At 37.0% G+C, this 13,117-nt stretch overlaps 1 protein-coding gene across 1 annotated transcript in view; it reads left to right on the top strand.

Moving 5' to 3' along the window:
* LOC110126139 (cytochrome P450 3A24) overlaps positions 1-13,117 on the top strand; it is a 56,879-nt gene that overhangs the window by 28,801 nt on the left and 14,961 nt on the right. Inside the window, exons 7-9 of the mRNA XM_070460350.1 lie at positions 1,942-2,090; positions 10,701-10,828; positions 12,106-12,172. Of these exons, the coding sequence (XP_070316451.1) occupies positions 1,942-2,090; positions 10,701-10,828; positions 12,106-12,172 (344 nt within the window). The remainder of the gene's footprint in view (positions 1-1,941; positions 2,091-10,700; positions 10,829-12,105; positions 12,173-13,117) is intronic.

Below are 13,117 nucleotides of genomic sequence, written 5' to 3'. Positions count from 1 at the left end.
GGTGCCCAATTAAACTTAAAAATCTTTTGCACAGCAAAGTAAATTATTAATAAGATGAAAAGACAACCTGATGATTGGATTAGAGAAAATATTTGCAAATGATATGATGATAAGAGGTTAATATCATCTTGTATATTTTTGATATATATAAATGCCTCATATATATGTTTCAAGAATATATATACATATAAATGTCTCATACAAAAATATATCTACATATATTTATAATATATAATATATAAATGTCTCAAAGAAAATATATAAAAATATTTTCATATAAATGTCTAATAAAAATATATAAATGTCTCATACAACTCAAAATCTGAAAAGCAAACAACCTAATGAAGAATGGGCATAAGATCCTAATAGACATTTCTTCCATGGAAGGTATACAGTTGAAAAGATGCTCAACACTGCAAATCATCAGAGAAATGCAAATCAAAATCACAAAATCACCCAACACCTGTAACAATTACTATCATCAGAAAGTTTACAAATAGCAAATGTTGGTGAGGATGTGGAGAAAAGGGAACCCTGGTATAAGGTTGGTGGACATGTAAATTGATGTAGCCACTGTGGGAAACCATATGGAGGTTTCTCCAAAAACTAGAAAGAGAACTATTATGTGTGTGCTCTGTTGCTCAGTCCTGTCCGGGTCTTTGCAACCCCATGAGCTGTAGCCCACCAGGCTCCTCTGTCCATGGGATTTCCCAGGCAGGAATACTAGAGTGGGTAGCCATTCCCTTCTCCAGGGGATCTTCCTGACACAGGGATCAAACCCAAATCTCCTGCATTGCAGGCAGATTCTTTACTTACTACTGAGAGACCTGGGAAGCCTGAGCACTTTCATATGATACAGCAATTCCACCCTGGGTATATATCCAGTGAATATAAATATACTAATTTGAAAACTTACATGTTTACATCAGCATTATTTACAATAGCTAAGATATGGAAGCAACCTAAGTATCCACCAACAGTTGAAAGGATGAAGATGTGGCATATGTGTGCATGTATACATGTGCACACATACACCCAATAAATATTACTGAGCCATGAAAAAGAATGAAATTGTACCATTACAATACCATACATGGACCTAAAGGGTATTATGCTAAGTGAAATAAGTTAGACAGAGAATGACAAGTATCACATGTTATCATGTATATGTGGAATCTTAAAATAAAATGAGTAAATATCAATATACAAAACCAAAACAGACTCACAGATGTAGAAAACAAACTGATGGTCATCAGTGGGGAGTAGGAAGGGGAGTGCAAGATAGGATAGAGGATTAAAAGGTATAAATTGCAACATATAATTGTGCTACAAGGATAGATTGTACATAACAGGAATGAATTCAATATTTAATAATAATTTTAAATGGGGCATAATCTATACAAATTTAAAATCGCTCTTCTACACCTGAAACTAATGTGATATTGTATATCAACTCTGGTTTTGCCCTAAAGGAGAATCAGCTCTGAGTACAGGTTCTGTGGTGAGGTGAGACCCAGATCAATGTCCCCTTTCTTGACTCCCCAGGAAGAGTGAATTTACTCCCTTTGCTGTGCTCAGACACAGTCCGTATACACCTTTCATTGCCCATACTCAAGCACACTACTGTACTTTGTCAGATTATGGGTTCTATCCTGTGACTGAGCTCCTTGAGTTTGGTGGTGGGGGTGTCTCGCTTGCTTGAGTGTCCCCATCCCCCCAGCACAGGGGCAGTTACATCATCCACACCTCATACACACCTCAGGAGTGAGTGAGAGTAGCAGAAAGTCTTCCATGATCCAGCAGGTGGTTCTGAGAGAGTATGGCTCTTGACCTGTCTTGCCTGGGCATCTGATTTTATATAATTTTCTTGTTGACTGTGTTGGATATGGATAGTCAGCTGGTCCCAATTTTAACTGTCTGTGTCTGTCTTTCTCTACTCAGCGTCTTCGGGGCCTACAGCATGGATGTAATTACTAGCACATCATTTGGAGTGAATATTGATTCCCTTGGCAACTCACAAGATCCCTTTGTGGAGAATGTCCAGAAGCTCTTAAGATTTAGTATCCTCAACCCATTTCTTCTCTCAATAGGTAAGTATCCTACTACATTTCTTTTTCTGTATTCCTCCCTCCCTCTCTCCTTCCTTCTCATTCTTTCTTTCTCTCTTCCTTCCTTCTTTTTCACAGGTTTATTGAGATATAATTCACATACCATCAATTTACCCACTTAAAATGTACAATTCAATGGTATTTACAACTAAGTGTCCATCGATGGATAAATGGATAGGGAAAATGTGGTGTACACACACACACACACACACAACAGAATATGATTCAGCCATGAAAAGGAAGGAAATCCTGCCATTTGCAGCAATGTGGCTGGACCTCAATGGAGGGCATTATGCCCAGTGAGAAAAGTCAGACAGAGAAAGGCAAATACTTACATGATGAATCAAAAGAAGAAATCCAAACTCATCAAAAAAAATGTCAGATTTTTGGTTTCCAGAGACAGAGTTTGGGAGATAGAAGAATTGGATGATGGTAGTCAAAAGGTATAAATTTCAGCTATTACTTAAATCAATACTCCTGGTGCAATATGCTTATAGCTATCCAGTTGTCTCAGCACCACTTGTTGAAAAGACTATTTTGTCCCCATTGAATGGTCTTGGAAACATTTTCAGTGTTCAGTTGACCACAGGCATGTGGGTTTATTTCTGGACTCAAACTTCTATTCCATCAATCTGTATGTTCATCCTTAGGCCAGTACCATATTGCCTTGATTTATGTTAAGTTTTAAAATCAGGAAAGGTGAGTCTTGTAACTTTATTGTTTTTTTCAGGAATGCTTTGTCTTCTATGAGCCCCTTGAATTTAAGCTAAGAGAGTTTCTTCAAAGAGGCCAGCTAGGGTTCTGATAGGGAATGTCTTGTATCTGTTGATGTGCCATCTTGACAATGTAAACGTTCTGATTCATGAACATGGCATATTTTTCATTTACTTACATCTTCTTTAATTTAGTTCAACAAGGTTTTGTGGTTTTCAGGGTGTAAATTTTACATGTCTTTATTCCTACTTATTCTATTCTTTTTGATGTTATTGTAAGTGGAATTGTTTTCTTAATGTCACTTTCATATTATTTATTGAAATGTTTAGAAATACAATTGATTTTGTATTTTGATCTTGTATCTTGAAACCCTGCTGAACTTCTTTATTTTTCTAATAGGCTTTTAGTGGCTTCCTTAGGATTCCCTGTATACAAGATCATGTTATCTGATGAGTTTTAGTCTTCATTTCCTGAATGGATTTATTTTGTTTAATTTTCTTGACTAATTACTTCTTGTTAGAATGTCAGGTACAGTTTTGGGTAGAAATGGTGGAAAAAGACTTCCTTGTCTTATTCTTAATCTTAGAGAAAAGCATTCACTATTAAATATTAGTGTTACCTATGTTTTTTTCATAGATTCCTTTTATCAGGCTGATGAAAGTCCCTTCTGTTCCTGTTTGTTGAGAGCTTTTATCACAAGCGGGTATTAGATTTTGTCACATGCTTCATATGCATCTATCAGATCATCATGTAGTCATTGTTTATTATTCTGTTGAAATGGCATATTATACAACCTTGCATTCCTGGAATAAAGTGCACTTATATATGATGTATGCATCTTTTTATATGTTGGTAGATTCAGTGTGCTAGTATTTTGTTGAGGATTTGTGTATCCATGGTCATAAGATATATTGGTCTATAGTTTTCTTTTCCTGTTATATCTTAGTCTGTTTCTCACTCTGGGTTAATACTGGCCCTGCAGAATGACTTTCAAAGTGTTCTATCATTTTCTATTTACTGGATGAGTTAGTGAAAATTTGGTATTAATTCTGCAATTATTTGAGTAGTATTCAGCATTAAAGCCATCAGAACCTAAGCTTTTCATTGTCAAATTGTGGGTTGTTTCTTGATTACCAAATCAAACTTTGTATTTCTTATAGGTCTCTTCACATCGTCTCTTTCTTTTTGAGTAGTTTCTTTTTAATAATTTTTCTAATTAATTATTTTAACTGGAGGATAAGTCCTTTCCAATATTGTGATGACTTTTGCCATACATCAGCATGAATCAGCCACAGTTTTACCTGTGTCCCCTCCATCCTGAACCCCCTCCCACCTCCCTCCCCCTCTGTCCCTCTGGGTTATCCCTGAGTACTGGCTTTGGGCTCCCTGCTTCATGCATTGAACTTGCACTGGTCATCTGTTTTACATATGGTAATGTACATGTTTCAATGCTGTTCTCTCAAATCATCCCACCCTCACCTTTCCCCACTGAGTCCAAAAGTCTTCACTTTAGATCTGTGTCTCTTTGCTGTGCTGCAGGTAGGATCATCGGCACCGTCTTTCTAAATTCAATGTATGTGCGTTAATATACAGTATTTGTCTTTTCTTTCTGACTTACTTCACTTTGTATAATAGACTCTAGGTTCATCCATCTCACTGGAACTGACTCAAATGCATTCCTTTTTTTATAACTGAGTAATATTCCATTGTGTACATGTACTGCTACTTGCTTATCTGTTCATCTGCCAATGGACATCTAGGTTCCTTCCATGTCCTAGCTATTGTAAATAGTGCAGCAGTACATTGGGTACATGTGTCTCTTTCAATTCTGGATTCCTTGGGGTGTATGCCCAGCAGTGGGATTGTTGGGTCATATGGCAGTTTTATTCCCAGGTTTTTAAGGAATCTCCACACTTTTCTTCATAGTGGCTGTACCAGTTTGCATTTTCACCAACACTGTAAGAGGTTTCCCTTTTCTCCACACCCTCTTCAGCATTTATTGTTTGTAGACATTTTGATGATGGCCATTCTGACTAGTGTGAGATGATACACTAGTGTGAGCGTGATTTTGATTTGCATTTCTCTAATAATGTGTGAAACTGAACATCTTTTCATGTGTTTATTAGCCATCTGTGTGTCCTCTTTGGTTAAAAGTCTGTTCAGGTCTATTGTGCACTTTTTGACTGGGTGTTTATTTTTCTGGTATTGAACTGCATGAGTTGCTTGTATATTTTGGAAATTAATTCTTTGTCAGTTGTTTTGTTTGCTATTATTTTCTCCCATTCTGAGGGCTGTCCTTTCACCATGCTTGTTTCCTTCATTGTGCAAAAGCTTTTAAGTTTAATTAGATCTCATTCATTTATTTTAGTTTTTATTTCCATTACCCTGGGAGGTGGATCATAGAGGATCTTGATGTGATTTATGTCAGAGTGTGTTCTGCCTGAGTTTTCTTATAGGAGTTTTATAGTTTCTGGTATAGGCTTTTAATCCATCTTATTTTTGTGTATGGTGTTAGAAAGTGTTCTAGTTTCATTCTTTTACATGTAGTTTACCAGTTTTCCCAGGACCACATGTTGAAGAGACTGACTTTTCTCCATTGTATATTTTTGTCTCCTTTGTCAAAGATAATGTGTCTATAGGTGCATGGATTTATCTCTGGACATTCTATTTTGTTCAGTTCAGTTCAGTTGCTCAGTCATGTCTGACTCTTTGCGACTCCATGAGCCGCAGCACACCAGGCCTCCCTGTCCATCACCAACTCCCAGAGTTTACTCAAACTCATGTCCATTGAGTCAGTGATGCCATCCAACCATCTCATCCTCTGTCTCCCCCTTCTCCTCCTGCCCTCAATCTTTCCCAGCATCAGGGTCTTTTCCAATGAGTCAATTCTTCGCATGATGTGGCCAAAGTATTGGAGTTTCAGCTTCAACATCAGTCCTTCCAATGAACACCCAGGACTGATCTCCTTTAAGATGGACTGGTTGGATCTCCTTGCAGTCCAAGGGACTCTCAAGAGTCTTCTCCAACACCACAGTTCAAAAGCATCAATTCTTTAGCACTCAGCTTTCTTTATAGTCCAACTCTCACATCCATACATGACCACAGGAAAACCATAGCCTTGACTAGACAGACCTTTGTTGGCGAAGTAACATCTCTGCTTTTTAATATGCTGTCTAGGTTGGTCATAACTTTCCTTCCAAGGAGTAAGCATCTTTTAATTTCATGGCTGCAGTCACCATCTGCAGTGATTTTGGAGCCCAGAAAAATAAAGTCAGTCACTGTTTCCCCATCTATTTGCCATAAAGTGATGGGACTGGATGCCATGATCTTAGTTTTCTGAATGTTGAGCTTTAAACCAACCTTTTCACTCTCCTCTTTCACTTTCATCAAGAAGCTCTTTAGTTCTTCTTTACTTTCTGCCATAAGGGTGGTGTTATCTGCATATCTGAGGCTATTGATATTTCTCCTGGCAGTCTTGATTCCAACTTGTGCTTCCTCCAGCCCAGCATTACTCATGAGGTACTCTGCATATAAGTTAAATAAGCAGGGTGACAATATACAGCCTTGACGTACTTCTTTTCCTATTTGAAACCAGTCTGTTGTTCCATGTCCAGTTCTGGCTGTTGCTTCCTGACCTGCATACAGGTTTCTCAGGATACAGGTCAGGTGGTCTGGTATTCTGGTATTTTGTTCAGTTCATCTATATTTCTGTCTTTGTGCCAGTACCATACTGTCTTGATGACGGTAGCTTTGTAGTATAGTCTGAAGTCAGGAAGGTTGATTCCTCCAGTTCCATTCTTCTTTCTCAAGATTGATTTGAAAGCATTTCCTCTAAAATCAGGAACAAGACAAGGGTTCCCCCTCTTACCTCTGCTGTTCAACATAGTTTTGAAAGTCCTAGCAACAGCAATCAGAGAAAAAAAGATAAAAGGAATCCAGACTGGAAAAGAAAAAATACAGCTCTCACTGTTGGCAGATGACATGATCCTCTACATAGAAAACCCTAAAGATACCATCAGAAAATTACTAGAGCTAGTCAATGAATATAGTAAAGTTGCAGGATATAAAATTAATACACAGAAATCCCTTGTATTCCTATTACTCGGCTATTAAAAAGAATGTATTTGAATCAGTTCTAATGAGGTGGATGAAACTAGAGCCTATTATACAGAGTGAAGTCAGAAATAAAAACACCAATACAGTATATTAACACATATATATGGAATTTAGAAAGATGGTGACAATGACCCTATATGCAAGACAGCAGAAGGGACACAGATGTAAAGAATAGACTTTTGGACTCTGTGGGAGGAGGCGAGGGTAGGATGATTTGAGAGAATAGCATTGAAACATGTATATTATCATATGTGAAATAGATCGCCAGTCCAGGTTTTTTTTTTTTTCATCTATTTTTATTAGTTGGAGGCTAATTACTTTACAATATTGAAGTGGGTCTTGTCATACATTGACATGAATCAGCCATGGAGTTACATGTATTCCCCATCCCGGTCCCCCCTCCCACCTCCCTCTCTACCCGATCCCTCTGGGTCTTCCCAGTGCACCAGGCCTGAGCACTTGTCTCATGCATCCAACCTGGGCTGGTGATCTGTTTCACTATAGAAATATACATGTTTCGATGCTGTTCTCTTGAAACATCCCACCCTCGCCTTCTCCCACAGAGTCCCAAAGTCTGTTCTGTACATCTGTGTCTCTTTTTCTGTTTTGCATATAGGGTTATCATTACCATCTTTCTAAATCCCATATATATTAGTATGCTGTAATGTTCTTTATCTTTCTGGCTTACTTCGCTCTGTATAATGGGCTCCAGGTTCATCCATCTCATTAGAACTCATTCAAATGAATTCTTTTTAATGGCTGAGTAATATTCCATGGTGTATATGTACCACAGCTTCCTCATCCATTCGTCTGCTGATGGGCATCTAGGTTGCTTCCATGTCCTGGCTATTATAAACAGTGCTGCGATGAACATTGGGGTGCAGGTGTCTCTTTCAGATCTGGTTTCCTCGGTGTGCATGCCCAGAAGTGGTATTGCTGGGTCATATGGCAGTTCTATTTCCAGCTTTTAAAGAAATCTCCACACTGTTCTCCATAGTGGCTATACTAGTTTGCATTCCCACCAACAGTATAAGAGGGTTCCCTTTTCTCCACACCCTCTCCAGCATTTATTGCTTGTAAACTTTTGGGTAGCAGCCATCCTGACTGGCGTGTAATGGTACCTCATTGTGGTTTTGATTTGCATTTCTCTGATAATGAGTGATGTTGAGCATCTTTTCATGTGTTTGTTAGCCATCCGTATGTCTTCTTTGGAGAAATGTCTGTTTAGTTCTTTGGCCCATTTTTTTGATTGGGTCATTTATTTTTCTGGAGTTGAGCTGCAGGAGTTGCTTGTATATTTTTGAGATTAATCCTTTGTCTGTTGCTTCATTTGCTATTATTTTCTCCCAATCTGAGGGCTGTCTTTTCACCTTGCTTATAGTTTCCTTTGTTGTGCAAAAGCTTTTAAGTTTCATTAGGTCCCATTCCAGTCCAGGTTTGATGCGTGAGACAGGGTGCTCAGGGCTGGTCCACTGGGATGACCCTGAGGGATGAGGTGGGAGGAAGGGGTTCAGGATGGGGAACACATGTACACCCATGGCTGTTTCATGTCAATGTATGGCAAACCACTACAATATTGTAAAGTAATTAACTTCTAATTAAAATAAATAAATTAATTTTTAAGAAGATATAACCACCTGGAATATTTTCACATTTCCACCTTTATTATAGCTAAACAATAATGAAACATAAACACAGTGAAGTACTTTGTAAATGTTAATTTTCATAGTTTGCCAAATAACAATGCTCTACCTTTAATGTTCCTACCATTTCATTTTACTTGTTCTAACAAGTACAGAGAATGATGAATTTAACTACAAATGATTTCAGATTAACTTCTCTAGCATAAAGCACTCAACTTTTATAACATATGTAGAGCAAGTATAATAAACACTGAAATATGTAATTGCTTTTTAGGAAATATTTGTTTCCAAGTTAGATTTCAGAGTAATGTGGAAGACTAAATCATATCATTTTTAATGGCTGTCAGGTAAAACTCTCAGGATCAGTAGTAGATTAAAAAATAGAAGCACAATTGTAGAAAAAAGAAAAATAAAAACTCTAAAAGCATTGGACCTTAGGCTCTACCATTATTCCATAAACTACAAGAAGACAATACCATTATTACTGAAGTAATATTATCAGTCATGTTTTATAATATTCCTGTATACAGCTAGTTGTACTCTGTTATAACATTTGTAAGTGTAGATTTTAATCCCAGGTTTTCGTTTTTATAATCAACACATAAATGCATATATGTTCATGTTGGGGAAAAAAAAAAGAAATCCCTTGCATTTCTATACACTAACAATGAAAGATCAGGAAGAGAAATTAAGGAAACAATTCCATTCACCATTTCAATGAAAGTAATAAAATACTTAGGAATAAATTTACCATAAATTTGCCAAAAGAAACAAAAGAGGTATATACAGAAAACTATAAAACACTGATGAAAGAAATCAGAGATAACACGAATAGGTGGAAAAATAGACCACATTTTTTGTTTGGAAGAATCAATATAATAAAAATAGGTATACTACCCAAAGCAATCTATAGATTCAACACAATCCCTATCAAAGTACCAACAGTATTTTTCACAGAACTAGAACAAATAATTTCACAATTTGTATGGAAACACAAAAACCCCAAATAGTCAAAGCAATCTTGAGAAAGAAGTATGGAATCGGAGGAATCAACCTTCCTGTTTAATCATTTTTAATAAAGAAATTCAAATTGTGTTTCTTTTTTAGTTAGTTTCTTCACTTCATGTATTTTAAGGAATTTTTCCACTTCCTCTAAGTTATCTAATTTATTGGTGAACTTTGTTCCTTGTATTCCATTATGCTCTTTCTCACTTTAACGTAAATAGTAATGTCTCCTCTGTCATTGTGATGCTAGATATTTGAGCTTTTTTTCCTCTCTCTTTTTTATTTTTTGGTCAATCTAGCTTAAAATTTCAAAGAATCAGCTTTTGGTTTCATCGAATATCTGTATTATTTTTATTCCCTATTTCATTAGTTTCTGCTCTTGTCTTTATTACTTTCTTCTTTACTCTAACTTTAGGTTTAGTTTGCTCTTCTTCTTTCCTTAAGTTAGGGTGAAAAGTTAGGTTCATGACTTGAGATTTTTGTTCTTTTTAAAAGTAGACATTTATAGCCTTATAACTTTTCCATAAGCACTATTTTTCCTACATCCCATTCATTTTGATAAGTAATGACTTCGTTTTTATTTATCTCAAAGTAATTTCTGGTTGTATTTTTGATATAGTATACAACTCATTGGTTATTTAGGAGTGTATTGTTTAATTTCCATGTATTTTTTAATTTCCATGTATTTGTGAGTTTCCCAACTTTTGTTATTGACTTTTAATTTAATTCCATTGTGGTTGAAAGGCATACACGGTTTTATTTATATCTTTAATTGTTTTTTGCACAAAATGGTTAATTAGAGTAGCAGATTATAGTGTGGTTTATCCAAAGAGACTCTAATCCAATGACAAAAGACTATGAAGTTCAGGAATGTAATTCTGTTTCCTTGATCATTCCAAAAGTCATAGGGGACCACTGATTTCACTACTATAGTGATGACCCCTGTAAGTGGACTTGGCCTTGCTCAGTCATTGGCTTGGAAGTCTGAGCAAAGGTCATAAAGGGAGTGATTCTGGTATCTGACCCTGTTATCTTCTTGATTGATAGAGCAAATTATACTTGCTGTGTAATTTTTGAATTTTCACTGCGCTTTTCCTTTCTCTTCTCTGTATAGTACTCTTTCCATTCCTTATCCCAATCCTTGAAGTATTAAATATCACCGTATTTCCAAAAAGTGTTGTGAATTTTTTTACAAGATCCATAAAAAGGATAAAAGAAAGTCGCCTCAAAGATAATCAAAAGGTAAAATCTGGTGGTGGTTACATGAGGGTGTTCACGTTTTGAAAATTTGACAACCTGTGTATATATGATTTGTGTACTTCTCTTCATTTTTTAAAAGTTAGGTAGAGAAATATAGATTTTAGAACTGGGGAGTTATTAATTTATCATTTTGGAGGGATGAGAAAGGTAGAGGTTGGGGAAGAAATAAGAAAATGAGTCAGAGAGTGCTGTTTAAATTTAATAGTAAGTATGCATATCAGTATGCATTGCATAAATATTGTTGAATTTAAAATGTTACCACATTCATTCAATAAACTGTTAAAGGATAACAATTACTGTTTGAGAATGGTTTTACCAATATTATAATTTCCCCACATGTTATACTGGTAAAGAATAACTTTGATTCCAAGATTCCTATTTTATAGATTGTGTAATGAATGGAAAGCCCCATCAGGCAGCTGGTGGAGTGAATTCTATGTTAAATTGGAGCCCTCTCCTAGTCTGGCATGGGCAAGCATCCTCTGGGCCTTGAGGCTGCAAGCTGGTTAACACAGGTTTGCCTCCATGAAGCCTGGAGGCCAGCACAAGGATGTCTGCAGGTCAGGGGGATGAGGGTTTTGTACCCAGGATGTCACTGAAGACTGTGTAGAGTTTTGAGAGGGTCAAGGCTTTGAAGATTCTTCCAAAAGCACTGCCAATGAACTTTGCAAATGTGAGGGGATTAATTTGTATGAGCTTTCATTAAGAATTAAAATTGGAAGGAAAAAAAGGATCAAAATCATGGACTTTTCCTGAGAAAACAGGTGTGACAGGAGAGACCAGAGGCAACTCTGGCCAAAATGCTGTTTCAAAAGCCAGAGACAAGTGCTCAGGGCTGGTACACTGGGAAGACCCAGAGGGATGGGATGGAGAGGGAGGTGGGAGGGGGGATCGGGATGGGGAACACATGTAAATCCATGGCTGATTCATGTCAATGTATGGCAAAAACCACTACAATAAAAAAAAATGCATATGGGATTTGGGGAACATTTGGGGGGAAAAAAAAAAAGCCAGAGAAACCAAAGACCAGGGAGTGAGGACCAGAAAGCAGTTGGATTGATGGCTGGGTTTCTCTCTGGGAAATATCACGCTCTCCAAGGTCTGTAGGTGAATGTTAGTTCATTATCTCAGGTAACACTAGCCAGAATTCTAATTTTTAAGGGGCCATATTCTCAGGAAAGAGGTTAAATACTGCACTCCTGATTTGTCTATGACTTAACAAGTAACTTTCTAACATAGAAATTTCTCTCTGCTTACAGCCGCGTGTGGACTTTCTTCAGTTGATGATTAACTCTCAGAATTCCAAAGAAACAGACAATCATAAAGGTAACCAAGGAGAGCTTCAGAGGGGCCACAGTGGGGAGACACAGAGGTAGGGGGCAGTTCTGAAAATGTGCGGAAAGTTTTCTAAGCAGAGGGGAATTTCTGCCAAATTGAAGAAAGACACTCATGCAGAAAGAAAGAGTAGCTGTGGTACTTCCTAGAAGTTTGCAGGCACAACTTTGTTCAGAGCTTGAAGGGCAAGTGTAACAAGGATGTCATGCCCAGAAGTCAGTTATGAAATGGATCACAACAGCTGAACTTCTGGGGAGATGGTTCCAATATCAATTCTCAGGCTCCTCCAGACCCACCAAGTCAGAACCTCTGTCTGAATATTTGCATCAAGTCTTCATCCCTGCATTCATCAGGGGACACATTGCACCAATGTTGGTGACCTTAACTTGGAACACTTTTAAACTTGTGTTTACCAGCTTATTCTACTGTAAAGTGTAATTTTCCCCTTCTGTTATTAACACATAACTTCAGGGAGAAGCCTTTGAGACTGTAAATATTATGTTCCTCTTCAAATTGTCACCCATTGGTTTTATCATTCATGGATGGTTTTTGACTGAAACCATTGTTACTATGATTATTACAACATGATGCCTTTCAAAACCCATCATTCTTCTGTATTTATGAGCTGATGTTCTTTCATAGGGAGAGCTCTCCATTCTCTCCCAGTCATTTATTTATTTATATCAGTATACCTCATGTATAACTGACTTACTCTCTCACATCACTCTTCATTTTTATTTTCAAATTCTCTCAGGTTTGTCCACTGGAACCCTTTCAAGTAGGCTCCTATATATGTGTGTATATATATATTACTTTTATCTCCTGAAACATTTTTTCAATAGGCTATTTTTTAGCAGAAATTAAAAAGCAAAATTGAATTAATAATAAAGAGTTTCCCAATATACATTTGCCCACTACCTACATATAGCCTTCCTC

Source organism: Odocoileus virginianus, chromosome 33 (assembly GCF_023699985.2).
Source record: "Odocoileus virginianus isolate 20LAN1187 ecotype Illinois chromosome 33, Ovbor_1.2, whole genome shotgun sequence".
Lineage (NCBI taxonomy): Eukaryota > Metazoa > Chordata > Mammalia > Artiodactyla > Cervidae > Odocoileus > Odocoileus virginianus.
This window is presented reverse-complemented; position numbering and strand designations above follow the sequence as displayed.